General features: G+C 35.7%; 1 protein-coding gene across 1 annotated transcript in view; it reads left to right on the top strand.

Annotated features, from left to right (window-relative positions):
* C6H9orf85 (chromosome 6 C9orf85 homolog) overlaps nt 1-20,947 on the top strand; it is a 61,040-nt gene that overhangs the window by 14,206 nt on the left and 25,887 nt on the right. Inside the window, exon 2 of the mRNA XM_059926462.1 lies at nt 13,065-13,171. Coding sequence (XP_059782445.1) covers nt 13,065-13,171 — 107 coding nt within the window. The remainder of the gene's footprint in view (nt 1-13,064; nt 13,172-20,947) is intronic.

The raw sequence follows: 20,947 nt of genomic DNA on the forward strand, positions 1-20,947 counted from the left end.
TTTAATAGAATGCCCTAAACTAAAAGGCATCTTTTTATGGGTTCTGCCTCTGCTGTCCTGATTAATTGTGTGACCTCAGGCAAATCTCTTAATTCTCTGAGCCTCAGGTTTCTCATCTGCAAAATGAAGATAATTATGCCTGCCCCTAGCCACAGGAATGTTCTAAGAATAGCAGCAGGGAGAATTTTTATAAAGGATTAGGCATGTGGTTTATAGATTTATGATAGCAGTCTTTTATGTAAAAATTATTTAGTTTGCTATTATTTTTATAGTGAAAACCAAAAAACCTGTTTTATAATAAACCATGTAAATAAATAATCTTTCCCTAAGCATGCTTTTGTCTAGACACCTGATCAAAGTACAGACATGTCCCATAGATATGAAATCACTCAAGGACTTAAATAAGCAAAAGAACATTGGCCAGAACTGTAAACAACCAAGCAGGGAGTTAAATGATAAGTATAGTAGAAGATTTCTTGAGAAGCTAGAAATACATGTATTTAGCTCTATCTCCTCCAGTTTTGATAGACATCCTCTGTTGGAAAAGAATGTATCAGGACCTCTCTTCCCTGTGCTTCCCCCAAATACTCATTAACTCTCCTGTTAATTAAGTTGTACTGTTTTCTGTATTTGATGATGAGAGTAACATGGGGCTGTGAACAGTAGAGGGAGAAACAAAGGTTGAGAATCACTGATCTGGAAATTACCCAGATTTCCTAGCATGTTCCTAATCTTAGATTCCATAGCTAATTGAGATTTGGTCTGACGTTTGACCTTTTAACTAAGGCAGGGTTAAAACATAGGGAAGAGTGAAGAAGAAGTAATTTCCCAGCTTTCAGAGTGTTTAGATTTGGCCTAAATTCCAGGAATAGGAATAAAGGCCATAAACTATTTCCATGAATTCTATTTTTCCTGACCATGAGAAAGTCAGAGTAGAAAACAGATGGTTTCTATACAGTGCAGTACCACTGTGAACCATGTCTGAATTAAGGGACTTTAGACATACAGACTGAGAATCTAGGATAAATTACATTTAGGGGTGATATCTTTTGATATTAAACTTTGGAAAAGCTTCTTAAGTAATAGCTCTTCTGGACTCTTGACTTATATCTCTAACATAGGTTTTCCTGTCAGTTCTGAGGTTATTCTGGACAACACTGTACGTTTCAACAAACACTGTATGTTTCAAAGATTTCTCTAAGTTACTCGATTGGAAATCAAAGTGCATCTTCCCAAGTAATGATGCTTTCAATGGGGAAACTAGAAATCAGACTGAGATTGTTTCTTTTTTCTTTTAAATTTATTGATTTTTATTTATTTATTATTTTTGGCTGTGTTGGGTCTTCGTTGCTGCACGCGGGCTTTCTCTAGTTGCAGCGAGCAGGGGCTACTCTTCGTTGTGGTGCGCGGGCCTCTCATTATGGTGGCTTCTCTTGTTGTGGAGCACGGGCTCTAGAGTGCGGGGGCTTCAGTAGATGCGGCACGTGGGCTCAGTAGTTATGGCTCGTGGGCTCTAGAGCACAGGCTCAGTAGTTGTGGCACACGGGCTTAGTTGCTCCATGGCATGTGGGATCTTCCCGGACCAGGGCTCGAACCCGTGTCCCCCGCATTGGCAGGCGGATTCTTAACCACTGCGCCACCAGGGAAGCCCTGAGATTTAGTTTCTAAAAGAGAGACAGTATGGAATGGTGGGGCAAAATATGGAATTTGGAGTCAGCATGAGTCTTGAGCCCTGGTTGTATGACTGTGTAGTTGTGTGATTGTAGGCAGATTGTTAAACCTGTCTGGATTTGTTCCTTCATCTGTAAAATAGAAATAATACTATTTATCCCCTAAGATAGTCATGAGGAAATGATATGATTAACTGTGAATATTGATTTTTAAGATGATACTATATAAATGTCATTATTATTATTACCATTATTGTTATTATTTCTTCTCACACTAACCAGTGGTGTTTCAATTATAGTAATCAACTTTCTTTCTAAGGAAAAGTGTATCACCTCCTTGGTAGACATCTAAGTTGAAGGAGAGACAGAGACAGAGAGAGAGAGTGGGCAGGTGAGTGAGTGAGTTGATGACTAAATATTGAGGAATGGATAATTTTAAGGGGTAATCAGAGGAAGAAGTATTAGCAAGGGATCTTGAGAAGGAGCAAATGGAGTTTAGGGTACAATCCTACTTTGTAAGGCGGGTCTTTTTTCAGGAACGACACAGATTATCCCTAGATAAAACCATTGACATTTTGACCATTTACAGCAAAATTTTGAGGGAGAAAAAACTTACTTCCCGTAAAATTGCTCTGACAATAATGCTATTTCCTCTTAGAGAAGTTATTCTTGGGTTATTTATTTACTAAAAATGTCCCATAGTTAATAAGGAAGATGGCTCAAAGATAATTGAAAGCACATTATCTTAAAATACTAAGTTCCCAATGTTTTAATTGTTGTAAGGCAAAATTTCTCTTGTCCTCAGGAGATTATACTATGTTCTGCTTATAATTTGTTCTTAGCGTTACATTTTAGGTCCTTCTATAAAAATATTTTTTAACATTCATAACATGCCCTCCTGAACTGTGCCTTTTAGAACAAGATGGAGAGAATTAAAAATCTTCATACCAGAGTGCTCTTTGTTCCAACTGACCACACCTTTTAAAGATGTGATTGGTTTATCAGTGCAGTGATTTGGTTGTTAGAATCCTTCAGAAATATTTGCTTGTTAAAATTTACAGCACCAATTTATTTTAATTTTTCCTTAAAAGTAAATGAATGAAATATACTTTGGAAAAAAAATTGCTTTCTTAATAGGTTTTGCTACTGCCAGAAGATATTGCAACAGCATGTTTCTGCCTGTAGGCAGGTGTGGCTTCTTTTAAGTGTCTGCATTCAGCTTGTCAGTGAAAATCTGAGTAGTTTGCATGGCTGCTGAAATAAATCAGTAGGTAGTTTGTACATAGACCCTCTCTGTATAATTGCAACTGACAATAGCTCTACCCACTTTTTGAGAGAATAGTCCTCTGTTTAGGATGGTCAGAACCCATTTTATATTCAGTCTTTGGATGAAAATGCAATTGTTTATTTTTGCAGATGTCGTTTGTTAAACATTTCAGCAGTAAAAAAAAAAAACAAGTGGGAGAAGGAATCTAATATTATTTCATGACTAGAAAAGCTAGTATTGTAAATATGTTGAAGAAGAGGAGAATTTTGAGTATTTCTAGTATATATTTTCACTTTGCTCTGCTTGGTATTGGTGTTTTAAGGACTTAAGATGAATACAGAGTGAATGAGAGGAAGATGGACTAGACTTTAGGGAGGAAAATTAATTATTTTAACTTACAGTAGAAATATACCTCATTTTATGCCTTAGGTATCTTTTAATTAGAATTTTATATAGTGAAAAATCAAATACTGGTAACTGAAATGTTTATGTATTTGATGTATATATATATATGTATATCAAGTATTTTAGAACACTAAGGTAATATTTTGCTTATAAATGTGGAGAGCTAATCTCTAATTAGCTACATTAAACCAATGTAGTTTCCTAAAAAGAAGTAAGCGTATAGTAACTTTGGTCTTCTATTTATCCTTAAATGACAATAAAACCAATTTTATACGAGAACTCACTTCAAAAGTATTTCTGGTCTATTTATATAACTAGCTCATTTTGTGAAATAATAAAATACATAAAAATAGTAAGACTCAGTAACTTATCCAAATAAGGTATTTCTGAGAGTAACAGACATTTAGACTATTACTTCTTATTACATTAAAAAAGAGTTTGTATGTTTGAAAGTTTTAAGAGACTAGAACTCAGTATTAATATTCTGGATCATGTAATAGTGGTGTTCTATCTATAGTAATTGTGGTATTGTTGATTATAGCAAGAATGCTTTTTTTTTTTTTTTTTTTTTTTTTTTTTGGTGCTGTCCTGAGAGGCTTGCGGGATCTTAGTTCCCTGACCAGGGATTGAACCTGGGCCCTTGGCAGTGAAAGCGCCGAGTCCTAACCACTGGACCGCCAGGGAATTCCCAGCAAGAATGATTTTTAATTCCCTTTTTGAAAAGGAAAGTGGCAGTGTCTTCTATTCTTTTTAACTTTTTAACTGCCAGGATAAAAAAACAAAGAAAATTTTTATAGACAATATTAGGAAACATTTGCTTTAATGTCCAAATAATTATGTACTTGATTTAAGAAAGGGACAGTTATTCTTTACTATGAATTTTTACCTCTGATAAAATTCCTGTTATTTTTACTCTTTTGTTGAAGTGAGATCAGAACTTGTTATGTGTAAATGAGAATTTGCATGTTCATTAGAAGTTTTCTGATATTTATAACATAGTACATTTAAAAATATACGTATTCAGTCAGAAGTTGGAAACAGGCAAACTCTCAGAGAATAGGTTAAGTAAATGAAAGTATTACTCTGAGAGAATATAATACTGCCAATGAAAACATGTTTTAAAAGTATATATACTCTTATGAAAAAAATTGATAAGTTATAAAACAACGCATACATTAAAAAGTGCAAATTTCTATAAATATATATGCTTGAAATGCTGGAAAGTATAGAATCTCTGAGTGATAAGACTTGTCTTTTTCTCTTTATCTGTATTTTTATAAAAATTTCTATAATGTGAATATTATATATAAATGCTCATATTGTTTTAAATCTATAAAATTGATCAGTAAAGTTATTTTTCATTTACAAAAGTAATAAATTCTTGTCATAAGAAAATTATACAATATAGTATACCATTGTTAATACACAGTGGGAAAAAAAAGCATTAAAAAGAAAGAACTAGTTGCAAAACCAAATGAGGTGGTAGGAGATGAACAAAATTTACAGACTACTGGACAGAATACAAAAGAGATTTCTATGTGAAGCTTGAACTCTGTTTTTTCCCCTGCCCCATACATATTTATTGAGTGATAAATTTGATTTCCTAAAGTGTTATATAATATGATAATCCAAAGGCTAGCTATAAGGAATTGAACTCCATCTAGTTAGGATAAACTTTTTCTCGGTTTGTAACCAAAAAAACACTTTTAAACATATAAATGTACTTTTAAACATTTAAAAATAAGGACTTGAGCTTATTCTACAAGACTTTTAATGTTCTTGTGTTCTTCTAAGATATATAAAATCTTTACTTCTATTTTAAGTCCTTTTAACCCTTGTATATGAATCCTCTAGCAGCTGAACTAAACACCAAAACCAGAGACGTTATTAAAACAAATGAACAAACAACTATGGACCAATATCCCTCATTGAACATAAACACAAAAATCTTCAATGAAATATTAGCATATTGTATTCACCAATAAGAAGGATAATATACCTCAGACAAATGAGGTTTATCCCAGGAATGCAATGGTGATGGATTGGAATAGTCAGTATTGTTAAGATGTCAGTTCTCCCTCAAATTTATTTATAGTTTCAATATAATCCTAACTGCAATCATAGCAGGCTTTAAAAAAAATTTTTTTTAACATCTTTATTAGAGTATAATTACTTTACAATGGTGTGTCAGTTTCTGCTTTATAACAAAGTGAATCAGTTATACAAATACATATGTCCCCATATCTCTTCCCTCTTGCATCTCCCTCCCTCCTACCCTCCCTATCCCACCCCTCTAGGTGGTCACAAAGCACTGAGCTGATCTCCCTGTGCTATGCGGCTGCTTCCCACTAGCTATCTATCTTACGTTTGGTAGTGTATATACGTCCATGCCACTCTCTCACTTTGTCCCAGCTTACCCTTCCCCCTCCCCGTATCCTCAAGTCCATTCTCTAGTAGGTCCATAGCAGGCTTTTTTTGTTACAATTAAGAAATTGATCCTAAAATGTATACAGAAAAGCAGAGGAACTAAAATAGCCAAAATAATTTTGAAAAAGAACAAATTTGGAGGAGACACAGTACTGATTTCAAGACCTTAAAGCTCCAGTAATCGAGACAGGGTGGTACTGAAGAAAGAGTAGACACAGATTAATGTGATAGAATATTGAGTCCAAAACAGACTCACACATACTTAACTTTTTTTTTTTGAAATTCACGTTCTTTTATTTATTTATTTATTTATTTATGACTGTGTTGAGTCTTCGTTTCTGTGCGAGGGCTTTCTCTAGTTGCGGCAAGTGGGGACCACTCTTCATCGCGGTGCGCGGGCCTCTCACCATCGCGGCCTCTCTTGTTGCGGAGCACAGGCTCCAGACGCGCAGGCTCAGTAATTGTGGCTCACGGGCCCAGTTGCTCCGTGGCATGTGGGATCTTCCCAGACCAGGGCTCGAACCCGTGTCCCCTGCATTGGCAGGCAGATTCTCAACCACTGCGCCACCAGGGAAGCCCCATACTTAACTTTTGACAGAGATACAAACAATTCAGTGATGCTAGAACTTGGATGCCTATAGATAATTTATAAATTTATTTATTTATTTACTTATTTTTGACTGTGTTGGGTCTTCGTTGCTGCGTTCGGGCTTTCTCTAGTTGCGGTGAGCGGGGGCTACTCTTCTTCGTGATGCGCTGGCTTCTCATTGCGGTGGCTTCTCTTGTTGCGGAGCACAGGCTCTAGGTGCGTGGGCTTCAGCAGTTGTGCCTCGCGGGCTCTAGAGCACAGGCTTAGTAGTTGTGGCACACGGGCTTAGTTGCTCTGCGGCATGTGGGATTTTCCTGGACCAGGAATCGAGCCTGTGGTCCCTGCATTGGCAGGCGTATTCTTAACCACTGCGCCACCAGGAAGTCCCGCCCATAGATAATTTAAAAAGAACCTCCTACCAGTATTTTGCACCATGTACAAAAATTAACTCAAAATAGATCATAGACTAAATGTGAGGCCTAAAATTACTGAACCTCCAGAAGAAAACGTAGGTAAAAATCATGATTCTTCAAAGACTTCTTAGATTTGACACTAAAAGCATGGTCCATAAAAGAAAAAATCGAAACATTATTCTTTGAAATTTAAAAGATTTTATCTTAGAAAAACGCTGTTAAGATAATGAAAATAAAAGCACAGATTGGGAGAATATATTTGCAAAGTATGTATCAGTAAAGGCCAGGTATCTAGAATATATACAGAACATTACATCTCAATAATGAGAAAACAAACAATCCAATTAAAAGAAAAAAAAAACGGCAAAAGATTTGAACAGACACTTCACTAAAGAAAATACACGATAACGTGTAAGTGCATGAAAAGACATTCAACATTATCAGTTATTAAGGAGATGCAAATTAAAAGCATAAATAGATAACTCTATCCACCTATTCAAATGGCTAAAATAAAAAAATATTTGCAATTTCAAGCACTGGAAAGGATGTGGAAAAACTGGATCTTCATACATGGCTAGTGGAAATGCAAAATGGTATAGCCACTTTGAAAAACTGTTAGTTTCTTACAAAGTTAAGCATAAAATTATCATACAACCCAACAATACCATTCTTAGATAGTAAATCAAGAGAAATAAAAACGTTTCCACACAGAAATTTGTATGTAAATATTTATTAGCACCCCAAACTAGAAGCAGCTCAGAATGTCCTTCAAATGGTGAATGAATAAACATTATAGCACATCTATGCAATGGAATACCATTCACCAATAAAAAGGAATGAGCTCCTCAAATAGTTATATACTTGATCATTTCATTTATATGACATTCTGGAAAAGGCAACACTGTAGGAGCAGATTGAAAATTAGTGTTGCCTGGGGGTTGACAACAAAGGGGCATGAGGGAACTTTTTAGAAGGATGGAAATGTTCTATATGTTGATTGTCAGATTCACAGAACTATACACCTAAATTGGGTGAATTTTACTCTATATGTATTATACCTCAAAACTGACTTAAGCTGGCAACCTTTTTAAAAAAAATTTAATTAATGTAGAAAGAATGATAGAGTTAGCATTTAAAATGATTGATTCAGGCAAAGAACCTTGAATGGATGCTAAAACCATGAAGCGAAATGTTATTGTGGAACAGCATATTGACATGACCCCTATGCGTTGTTGCTAATCTTTGTAATTTGAAGAGATCTGGGCAGTCACTACCTTAACCAAGTGATCAGTCAAATTTCTCATCACTGACTAGGTGAGAACTGGACATCTTGTGCCTCCTGACTTGGAGTAATGTGAAGTACATAGCAGTAGCACAAATGAACTGTTTTTGTCAAAAAAATCTTAAACCTGAATCTAATCAAGCCTTTAAACCTAACTTCCACCTTGCAGAACTATAGGACATAAAGCAATGAGTTAAATTACACCAAGAGAAACCAATCTTACAAATACAGAATGTGGAATATTCTCAAAGACAACTTGCCTGGTATTTTCAAAAACATCAGTGTATATGTATAACTGATTCACTTTGCTGTATACCTGAAATTAACACAACATTGTAAATCAACAATACTCCAATAAAAATTTTTTTAAAAATAATTGAAAAAAAAATCAGTGTAAAAGAGGGAAACCCTTCTAGATCAAAAGAGAGATAACAAACTGAACTTGAATACTGATTTGGGGGGGCAAGGGAGCAGTTGAGGACATTTCAGTGGAGACGGGCTACATTCAATGATATTAGAGAATTATTTTTCATTTTTCTGAGGTGTGGTAATGGTATTGTGGTTAAGTAGGAGAAAGTCTATTTCCAGGATATGTATGATTGACAGGTGCAGTGTCTCGATGTTTGCAACTTATTTTAAGTGTACACGCACATAAAACGTTAACAGTTGTCTCTAGATAGTGTTTACGGCTATGCATTAGTATTATTGTTTTAACTTTTTTCTGCATGTTTGAATTTTTCATAATAGAGGTGAATGTTTTTAGAACTCATTTGGGAGAAAGTATTTATTGAAGATGGCCTTATGATTTGCAGTGCATTTCTATAGATCTTATGAATATCAGGCCTCTGTATCTACTTTGCACGCCTGAAAATAACTTTTTTACTGCACTGTGTTTGGCATGCTATAACGCCAGCCTACTCTGAGAACTAAGGTAGAAAACAGCTCTGTGAAATACTTTGAATTGTAAGGCTGTTTTTGAGAACATTGTTTACTGTATTATATGGTGTCCTTTTTGGGAAAATGAAACTTTGGGTTTCAATGACAAGAATAGTTGTGCTGCTTCTGAGAAACTGGATTTTTGGCATGTTACAGACATTGAATCAGGTCGGTGAGCAGAGCTCATGTTTTTTTGACTGCTAGAAAACTCACATCTCACTTGTGGCCGATCTCTAGCAAGTGCACTTCCCAGCTGTACTCCTGACTGCGTTGTAATTTTCCCTACCAACTCTCATTTTTCCCTCAATCTGACTCCCTCATCTATTTTTGGTTGTATTTATTTTATAAGATACTTTATGCCCAACAATGTTCTAGCCATATTAAAAGGATTTAAAATAATACAGTTTATGATTTGAAAGTCACAACCTAAAATACAGATTTTCACATTATTATTATTAGTCATATAATATCTTACTACTCAATTCAGAGATCCTTTATCCTCTAACCAAATTTAGACTAAAGGAGTGTTACTAGAAAATTTTAAAATATATACTTTTAAATATAGTTAAAATACAAAATTCCTATTTTCTGGAATAACACTGTTGTAGCTATATTGGCAGCAAATACCTTATTTTGGTGTAAGGCAGGGGAGAGAACAAGGCCATTCCATTCCACTCCATTCCATGGAAATTCAGCTGCAGTTAGAGTTGGCATTTTTCTTGAGAATTTGATTTTTTGACTTCTTTTTTTTTTTCAGTTAATGAAGGGAAGTAAAATATGCCACTGTTTTACCTTTAGCATTTCTGGAAGAATTATGATGTACAGAAAATCCTAATGAAAGATTATATTAGTTGCTCTTGTATGTTATTCAGATTCTTCCCCTGCAACACAGTAGTGCCTTCCTTCTGTTAAATGATACTTTATATTTTATAAAATATTTTTCAGCATCAGCATATTGATACAGATGTTATATTTACAATTCACTCTTGCTACCTTCTTGGAGTTGTAGTCCTCACCCAGTTTTCTTTTGGGGATTGCTGTATTATTTTATCACTGATGCATTGTGGGATAACAACGTTTAACAGGGATAACAGCACTTACTATAAAATGTGTTGTATGAATTAATAATGGCTTAGACAGTTTTTAAGACTATGTGTATGTGAAGTAGGAGTGTCTTCTGATACATCTTAAGTCTATTCTAATTTTTAAAAGAAGTATTCATTGATAAAGAAGGTTTTCTTTTTTTAGCTAAGATTCTTAAGTCCAGTGGAATCTTCCACTGATGATTTTTTTCCTTTAGAGATCTGGATAGTAGCTTGTTAAACTAAATGATCTTTAAAGGCTTTTGTACTTAGAAAACTATGTTTTGATTTTATATTTGAACATGCTTAAATCTTAACCTTAAATAACCTATTATCTTCTACCATGAGGGACATGCTAAAATTAACTGCCAAGACAGGGTTAGTTGTAAACATAGGTGTAAGGTAAGATTGCCGTCTCCTTTGCTCCAGGCGGAGTGATTCCTAGAACTAGGATTTGGCTTCCTTTGCTCACGTGTCTGGAATTCACTTTTTCTAGTTTGCCAAAAAACGGTAAAGCAAGGTACACAGTTTTCTTTCTGCAATTATTTTTAAGTGAAAGTACTGTTCATTCTCATTCATTCATTTCTTTTCTCATTCATTTCTTAACACATGAAAATCAAGTTTAATTTTGTAGTAGTGCCTGCTGGTCATGTGGGTGCTGTACAATGTCTCCATTTATACTGCTTCACGCATCGCATACAGGACAAGTTCCCACAAAGACCTGTTTTGTTCTACTCTTGATCCACCCTAAAGAAACCAGCTTCCAAACTATGCACAGCTTTGTAAATCAAGATGAAATGGTCAGAAATTGGAACAGAAACAAGCAAGAAACCAAATAATCCTTCCTAGTTAACAAGTAGAGTGTGTTGTATATAATAAAATTGCAGGTAACGAAATGGTGTGCATTCTAAGAACATTCTAATTAGAAAGTTTATATCACATTCATATTATAATCATAGATCAAGTCATTAGTTTGTTTCTATTATTGGTTACAGTTAGGAAAATATAAGCAATGCTTTCGGTAAGATATTCTAGGCAACAGAGGGCAGTGAGAACCAAAGATGAAATGTGGACCTTAGTTCTGGATATTTCTTAGCAAGCCCTGTATGCGATAACTAAGTGCCAAGGTTGATAAGAAGAGGAGTTTGGTGTTAGGCACAGATTTCCTTCTTTCTGGCAACAGTCAGTGGACCACAGAAAAGAGGGAATATAGTGGCATGCAGAATTTCTCTTCCCAGGGACTCTCCTTCTAAGTCAGGAAGAAAAGAATCCCCACACACAATTCATAAGGAATAGAATATGTTTTTCACCACAGGGTTAAATTCACACATAATGTATTCACAGCTTAATTTATGGTTTTTGAAAATATCCTTGAAATTTCTCTTGGAATAAACATTTTGTCATTATTTTACCTTCTTGTTTAGAACCTTAAAGAATATCAAGTGCTGTTCAGAAGTTTTGTTTTCTTTCAGATGATTTCTAAATATTGTGCTTTTAACTCAGTATCAAATAACCCTCCAAAGAATCTGCATCTTTTGGGATGCTTTTTTTTCCTCCTTTTGAGAAATTAAAAAAGGAAACAAAGGAAGCGAACTTAAAATGTCCTTTCTTCATTATTCCAACAATAGGCAAAGACCAGGCTTCTACAACCAAAGTAAGTTAGAGAATTCCCAGAGTATTTAGTGAAAATATATAGTGAAAATATATAGCTTCCACAACCAAAGTAAGTTAGAGAATTCCCAGAGTATTTAGTGAAAATATATAGTATTTAGTGAAAATATATAGTGGAAATATATAGTGAAAACATGACACATTTAAAAATTTCCCTTCCTCATTTCCCAACACATTTTGAGACGAATATTATAATAAAAATGTTTATTTTCTTCATAAAGCCCCTTTTCTACCACAGTCACATGCACATATTTATTTTCTGTTTTGAAGAAACCAGGTTAGCAAGGTAACTTTTCGAAGACATCTTTACATGAGAATACAAAAGGTTTAAATTGAATAATTAAATACCTTCTTGCTTCCAGCTGCTTCTCCCTGGCTCTCCTTTCTCAAGTTTCTTAGTCTCTGCTGTCCCCTGCAGACTGACAATTCAGGACTGTCTAATTTCTCCGTTTAATTTCTCATTTCTCAGTGGTAAGATTTGAATTGTCAAAACAGTAGTCTTAAAATATGAATTAGATTTTCTTTTTTATTACTACCTTTTTTTGAGATATAACGTATGTACAGTAAAATGCATCTATCTTAACTATACAGTTTGAGTTGTAAAATAAATATGCATCAGAATCAATGGGGATGTGCTTAAAATACTTCTTCCAGGAAATTAAAAAGCTCCCTAGATGATTCTGAGCTACAGCCAGTTAAGGATCTTTGCCTTTGTAAAGAGCCAAATTGATAATGTACATAAATATGCATAGTATACCATCAAATGTTACCTAGGTTGAAGTTAGGTTGCTATTTAAAAAAAAACTTAGGCCTTCCCTAGTGGCGCAGGATATAAAAAGATATGTCAATCAAATGCTAAGCAAGGGCTTCCCTGGTGGTGCAGTGGTTAAGAATCCGACTGCCAATGCAGGGGACATGGGTTTGAGCCTTGGTCCGGGAAGATCCCACATGCCATGAAGCAACTAAGCCCGTGCTCCACAACTACTGAGGCTGTGTTCTAGAGCCCGCGAGCCGCAACTACTGAGCCTGCATGCCACAACTACTGAAGCCCACACACCTAGAGCCCATGCTCTGCAACAAGAGTAGCCATTGCAATGAGAAGCCTGCGCACCACAACAAGGAGTAACCCCCACTCACTGCAACTAGAGAAAGCCCGTGCAGCAACGAAGATCCAAAGCGGCCAAAAATAAATAAATAAATTTATAAAAATACATAAATAAAATTAAAATATAAAAACCCTTAAATTTCTCATGTACCTTTTGGGGTTTGTAATACTGGCTCACAAGTGAAATTCTCAATTTGTTTTTCTGTTTCTTTTTAAGAAAATTAATGCAAAACTTCATGATGGAGTATGTCAGCATTGTAAAGAAGTTCTTGAGTGGCGTGTAAAATACAGCAAGTACAAACCCTTATCAAAGCCTAAAAAATGGTAAGTAAGTTTCTTAATTACCTCACCAGTAATATCAGTATCATAGTATATGACTTCATTCCCTGATTTTCGAAATCGTGTCCAGATAAATATTAAGGTGAATAGAGAAAAAATTTCCATTCTTCCCTGTAGAATAGAATTTCATCTTACATGCTGAATCCTAGCTTGTGAAGGCAAATAGATTGAAAGGGTGGATTCACCATTCCCCTCCCCATTCTCCCCTAAATAAATAATGCACCATTTTTATAGCATCTTGTTCATAAAATGAGACTAGGCTTAAGGCAGAGAAGGGAAAGTTTGTTTTGCAAAATTCTATCTCCCACTGATGAGATAATAATATTTACTATTTAATTTACTAAATTAAATAATATTTTTTACCAAAGGGGGTCTTAAAAAGGGTCTGACCTTTTAATTTCACCCATGAAGATTACTGAAATGGCTTAGATTGAGTATCATAAATAAATCACTAGATTGATAATTTATAATTTCATTCCTTTGAAGTTTTGGGTCTACATGAAAAGACACTGGACTTTGTTTCTCATCTCTCTGTCCTTTACCCTTCCTCTGTAATTTTGGCATTCTGTTTTATCAGCTTTATGTACACCCTGGTGCTGCTCCCTTACATCCTTTGGCTCAGCTGACTAAGGGCCATATTGGAGGGTAATTGCTGCCTAAAAGAGAAAACTGATTATTTTACATATAAAAATTAGCATTAATATGTACAGTATTACTTTTACAATTATGAGTTTTAATTTGGTAGTCTATGTAATAGCTATTTAGAATACATTTGTTCATTGTTGCTTTATTTTACTTTTAGCTATTCAGTAGTAGCAACTTCCTTAAATGTATTCCCTCTTCCTCTTTGGGAGGAAATTTTAATTAAAGTTTGGAAGTCAGTCTAAATAATAAATATGATATAACCTTTGCTGTTTATTTCTATTGAAAAATTATGTCAGCTTTTTTGTGGATCTTTAACTCAAGCTATGGGGTAATTTGTTTATTTGAGAATTTTAACAGCTTTGAATGTTTGGGCATTTTAGTTTGCTTAAGATGCTTCTTTTTAATACTGAAAGGTTAAAAACCTCAAGTAAAGATAGACTAACTTCAGCTTTTTAGAATTTTTATTTCTGTATTGCTCTTTCAGAGCAAATTTTTAGTATTTATTATAGGTATAGCTGATCCCCTTTTAAATAGCTATACAAGTTTCTGTCTCCTATCTTCCAGTCTTTCCTTTGTATTCTCTAGCATTTCCTCCCCAAAGAAAACACTTTTAAAGAAAATTTAAAAGTTTTATGCTCATTGGCCCAAATTTGCAGTAGGGAAATTTGGCAACTGTTTGTACTGTTCAATGCTAGATTTCCATGAATGGAGTAACTCTGTTCCCTACCATAGAAATTAGATGCTGATTCACTATAAACTGTGTAGTTTTAGTTAATAGGCCTAATACAAGATTTGTAGTTTTTTGAATATTTTCAACAGGTCTTTCTTTTTATAAAGGTATTCTGAGATTTCATCACCAATCTCCATTTTTCTCTTGGTAGTGCTAGTTCCTAAAAGAATTTTTATATGTAGTAAGTATTTACGTAGCTGTAGAGTTTTAATAGATTCATGATATAACAAAGGAAATAATTTAAAAACATTTGTGCCTTATCCATTATCTGCATTTTAATCTCTTATCTTTAATTTGTGCTGCATCCTTTATGTTTATCTTCATTGAATGTGCCAGTACATAAAAGATCATATCAATTATTATATATTTTCCAGATGCTGTGATTTGCTATAGAATTTCTTTTTTTTTTTAAAAGTTTTTGTTGAATTTGTTACAGTATTGCTTCTGCTTTATGTTTCGGTTTTTTGGCCCCAAAGCATGTGGGATCTTAGCTCCCCAACCAGGGATCAAACCCACACCCCCCGCATTGGAAGGCAAAGTCTTAACCACTGGACCGCCAGGGAAGCCCCATGCTATAGAATTTCTGAACTTATTTTAGACAGCTCTTGAATTTTTATTCTTTTTGTGTATTACTTATGGCCTTAATATTTTTATGGCTCCAGAAGAATTTGTATACTATAAATCCTAGAAGAACAGATATTTTATTCAGATAGAAAGACTCCATTAAAAACAAAAGGAAAAGGAAACAGTTAACAAATCTTATGTTTAGTTCCAGAACACTTATAACACAACAACCTAAGAATGGTTGAATGTGGACACATGGACCCAAAGGTCAGCAACTCTGTCCTGTCTTGGAGTCATTGAAGTCCTTGGAGTCAGGGAAGCTCATGGTGATGTTGCCAATAGCCGGTAGTATGTGACTCAGAGGCCTTCGAAATGAGAGCTAGAAGAGGACCTCAGGAGCTGCTGTTCTGTATCACCCTGAAGCAGATGAGGTTAGCCATAGAATAGCTCCCACTGAATGCAAAATGAAGGAAATATATTGTACAAATACCAAAGTACAGGTAACAAGACGTTAAAGCCTAAAGGAAGATCTCTAGTAATAAAGAAGCCCAAGCTAATACAAAAATGATAGCTTATGAGAGACTAAGAAACTACTAGTTAAAACAAGTCTGAACACATTATTTAGGAGGTCAACTTGCCTGGCCTAGAATATCATGAATTTCAGGTTACGTTAGAATTTTAGATTACATTAGGCATTTTAGAAAGCCTAGCTTTCAAACTCCAAACCAAGATTGAGTGTTATAGAAAGCATAAATCACCTATGTACACTTTGCTGTCTCTGCATATCAAAACTTGACCAACACTATAAGGTTTTTAAATCCATTGATGAACAGTGCTTAAAGTAGCATAACTTGTTTTGAAATTTTAAATGTTTTGTTCAAGCTAATCACTTATAAATTAAATTTGTCCTTTGTTAGGATTTGTATAAGAAGTTTACTTTGACACTAGATGTGTCTTTTGTGTAAAGATTCATTTTCCAGCACCCTGAATATTACTTTTGGTTAAAATGCTGAGCATTGTTTCACTTGTCTAACTGTCTCATGCCACAAATTATGTAACCAAATGATGTACATAAAGAAAAGTTCAGCAGAACATAAAATGGAGGAGGAGGTACTGTTTATAAGTGACATTTCTTTTGGAATGAGGTAATATTCTGAATATTGGGAAAATTAATACCTTTTCTCCCATTTGTTTGGCATGTGAATCACCAAAAACCGCGCACGTCTAGCAAATTTCCATTGCCCATGGGATCTGATACCAAACATTTAGATCCAAGAAACAGAGTTTGACATCTAAACTCTTCAGACTTCTTTGTTTCAACCATGGGAAGCAAAAATTGTACGGTGTTTGTAAGTGGCAGACAATATTTTCATGTTTCTCTTTTTCCTTCAGTAAGGTGACGTGCTACAGAATTTTTATAAGCATGTTCTTTATGACAATTTCTCCCAATTACTGAAAACAACCCTGGACCATTCCCAGAGACTTTTAAGAAAAGAACAGATGTCCTAACTAGAGCTGAAAGAGGGAAGAGTTGAAAACTGTGTTTTTGCTAGAGAGGGATGGGATGATGGCTGTGAGGGGAAGGGGATAAAATGCATGTCACGTATTAGTGATGTGTGAACAATGCGATACTGATATGATACTACCCTTTGATATAAGATAATTTTAAATGTCATTGAGTATGCAAAGCTTTAGGTCTTTATAGAAACAAAGTGAAAGGCTCATAAAGATAATGCTTAGTTTTTTACAGCTTCTCATCTCTGTAAAAGCGCTAAGATGAGCTACCATCCTTGTTTTACACTCTGTCACTTAATCAGAGGTCAGTGTAGTTGTACCAGGATTTCCCCATCATTTTGGCTCATGTTTTTTTATTTGGAGGCGAGAAATCGCTACTCCCTGGTGGAGGGCTGTTGTGGTGCTATGACAGACATCTCCCTTGACCCCTGAATAGTATAATCATTATTAAGATTACTGCTAGATGTAAGAATTGTGGTTCAGGACGAGTCTAAATCTTTTTGTATAAAACCTCATTTTTCAAGGGGAATTACCTGGTGGTCCAGTGGTTGGGACTCCGCGCTTTCAGCGCTTTCACTGTGGAGTGTGGGGTTCGGTCCCTGGTTGGGGAACTAAGATCCCTGCAAGTCACGCAGCGAGGCCAAAACAAAAAACAAAAAAAACCCTCATTTTTCAAGTGCCTTGTTTTTCGTTTTTTGGTTTTTTTTTTTAACATCTTTATTGGAGTATAATTGCTTTACAATGGTGTGTTAGTTTCTGTCAAGTGCCTTGTTTTTGACTTTTGGGGGAAAAGAAAAAAAACCCAAAGATAAATTAAAACCATTCGTTACCATTCCTGGTCAGTCACAAGCCACTCATGAACACTGTAAATAATTTTAGGTGTGGAGCTGAAAATTATTGGAAAAGCAAGGAATCTTAAAAGTATAAAGGGATTTGTATAACTCTTAAAGAAGAAAGGAATCTTGATATTTTTCACTTAAAACTCATTTATAGACATTTATATTATTTTCTGGGTAGTACAAATACAGATGGTTAAAAGACTGTCCCCTTCCTCAAGCAATGTAAGGAAATGAAATGGGCTCTTTTCTTTCTTTCTTTTTTTTTTTTTTATTCTGGGCTCAGAGGGATTAAATATCTTATCAAGATAAGAAAGTAAAGCAGATGGAGTTAAGATTCAGATGCAAATTGTCTTATTTCAAAGCTCTGTTTTTCCACTTTCCCACAGTGATTTCTGTGTTTTATTATTCATTCAAAAAATCCTTTTTCCCTCTTCACCTGAGCCTAATACTATATTAATTTTTATAAGTCACCTATCTTGTTTATGGAAGTTTCCTCCTGCTGAGTAGTATATATAGTCCTGCTTTTTTTTTTTTTTTTTTTGAAATGCATGTATCTAGACAAATAGATTTTACTTTTAGGTCCTGAAATGCCTAAGGCATAGAAACTTCTTATGCCTTGTGTTTCAGGTAACCAAGCAACCTTTTTTCTCCTGTCAATTTTGAAATGTGGTAGGCAAATACCCGAATATGTGTTAGAGTCTCTAGCCTGTTTGTTTTCTCTTCCTACCCATTAAAAAGGAATCACCAATAATATAGTGTTAGCTCATGTTTAACATTACCATTAGAAGAGAAAGGAGAAGCTAGTATAAAATAGCAACAGGCCACAAACAGATTAGAGTCTGGGAGGGGAGGATTTTGCCTCCGAGGGGATATTTGGCAGTGTCTGGAGACTTTTTGATTGTCATGACTAGAGAATTTGGGAGGGATCCTACTGGCATCTAGGAGGTAGAGGCCAGGTGTAGGCTAAACATCCCACAGTGCCCAGGACAGCCCTCACAACGAATCTATAGCCGCCTGACCTGGCAGTAGTTTTGTGGTTGAGGAACCCTGTTGCATACAAAATAGATGGATACCCACAGGGTCAAGCCACTGAAATGTCATACGTATTTGGTTCAGTGGTTTTCAAACTTTGCAGCTATAGAATTTTTGAATAAAACAAAAGGTTAAAAAACAAAACAAAACAAAACAAAACAAAACAAAAGGTTACCCAGGAGTCCACTGAATGCTACAGACCAAAATGGAGCTGCCCTGAATGGAGAGAAGACCTTAAATGCCAAAAGAAGAATGTTGATTGAAAGTAGATTTCATCCGAAACGTATTTCAAGTGAAGAGGAGAAGAACTGGTGTACCATGCCTTGGAACCACATTGCTCTAGGGATGTCTGGCCAGTTTCATGACTTGTGGGTGCTTTATGCCTAAAACAATGTTTGCTTTTCATTAAACAAAGTCACTCCCCCTGGTCCTCACATCCAGGTATTCACTTCTTTTTTAATTAATTTATTTATTTTTGGCTGCATTGGGTCTTCATTGCTGCGCACGGGCTTTATCTAGTTGCGGCGAGCGGGGGCTACTCTTAGTTGCCGTGCGCGGGCTTCTCATTGCAGTGACTTTTCTTGTTGCAGAGAGTGGGCCCTAGGCGCGTGGACTTCAGTAGTTGTGGCCTGCGTGCTCAGTAGTTGTGGCCTGTGGGCTCTAGAGCGCAGGCTCAGTAGTTGTGGAGCACGGGCTTAGTTGCTCCGCAACACGTGGGATCTTCCTGGCCCAGGGATCGGACCCACGTCTCCTGCATTGGCAGGCAGATTCTTAACCACTGCGCCACCAGGGAAGTCCCCAGGTATTGCACTTCTTACTTGACAATTTTAAAACGTATTGCCTCTTAATTTTTATCTCCACTGACTGCCCTGGTGCAATCCTTATCTCTTCATATGTCATTGCATTAAATAAATAAATTCTCCTCTATCTCATCTCTAGTCCCTTGGTTCAGATGAATAAAATAGTGTTTTTAAAAAGGCTTATTTCAGGGGCTTCCCTGGTGGCGCAGTGGTTGAGAATCTGCCTGCCAATGCAGGGGACACGGGTTCGAGCCCTGATCTGGGAAGATCCCACATGCCGCGGAGCAACTGGGCCCGTGAGCCACAATTACTGAGCCTGCGCGTCTGGAGCTTGTGCTCTGCAACAAGAGAGGCCGCGATAGTGAGAGGCCCGCGCACCGCGATGAAGAGTGGCCCCCACTTGCCACAACTAGAGAAAGCCCTCACACAGAAACGAAGACCCAACACAACCAAAAATAAATAAATAAATAAAATTAAAAAAAAAAAAAAGGCTTATTTCACATAAATGTTTCAAGTGCTCTTGTGGGGAAGAGTTGGGTCTCCAGCAGCAGGAAGCTAAGTGGAACTTTGTCCTCCCAGAAGTTTTGCTTTTGTATGTTTACTGTAGTGTGCTGGGGGAATGGATAGAGGTGGTCCTCTAAACTGTGGGAGAAAACAAAAAGTACTACTACTGGGGAGAAAGTGAGGTGTTGCCCAACAGGTCATGCCACCCATTGCTTGCCTCTCTAACCAGATGTTTGCTCCATCTTTACTAAAAGCTTTTTTTTTTTTTAATTAGCCAAACTAAATCCTTAAAGATAATCTTTTATAGACCAACTGTGTTCTTTTTTTAAGTTGTCTATCTATCTATCTATTTTTGTAGTGGTGGTAAAAAACACATAACATAAAATTTGCCATCTCAGCCATTTAAAAGTGTACCGTTCGGTAGTGTTATGTATAATCACATGTGCAGTAGATCTCCAGAGCTTTTTCATCTTGCAAGTTTGAAGCTCTATAACCCATTTAACAACAACTCCCCTTTTCTCCTTTCCTCAGTTCTTGGTAAACACCATTCTGCTTTCTGTTGTTTTGAGTTTGACTACTTTAAATACCTCATATAAATGCAATCATACAATGTATGTCTTTTTTTTGACTTTCATTTCACTTAGCATAATGTCTTCAAGGATCGTTTGTGTTGCAGCATGTGACAGAATTTCCTTCCATTTTAAACCTGAATAATAATTGTGTGTGTGTGTGTATGTATCACATTTTGTTTATCCACTCATCCATTGATGGACCTTTAGGTGGCTCCCATCTCTTGGCTATTTTGAATACTGCTGTGAACATTGTTGGGCAGATATCTCTTCGAGACTCTGTTTTCAGTTCTTTGCATGTATACCCAGAAGAAGGATTGGTGGATCATATGGTAGCTTTGTTTTCATGAGGCTTCTCCATACTTTTTTCTATAGTGATCACACTATTTTATAATCCTATCAACGGTGCACAAGGGTTCAAATTTCTCTACGTACTTGCCAAAATATGTTAACTCCCTTTTTTTTAAAGGGAAGAAGTATTGTACTCTTAAAATTCTGCCTAATAAAGAGTACCACTGCCCTCACTTTTCAAAGAAAGCAAATTAATGCACAGAAAGCACCAG

Source organism: Balaenoptera ricei, chromosome 6, assembly GCF_028023285.1.
Source record: "Balaenoptera ricei isolate mBalRic1 chromosome 6, mBalRic1.hap2, whole genome shotgun sequence".
In the NCBI taxonomy this organism is placed as follows: Eukaryota; Metazoa; Chordata; class Mammalia; order Artiodactyla; family Balaenopteridae; genus Balaenoptera; species Balaenoptera ricei.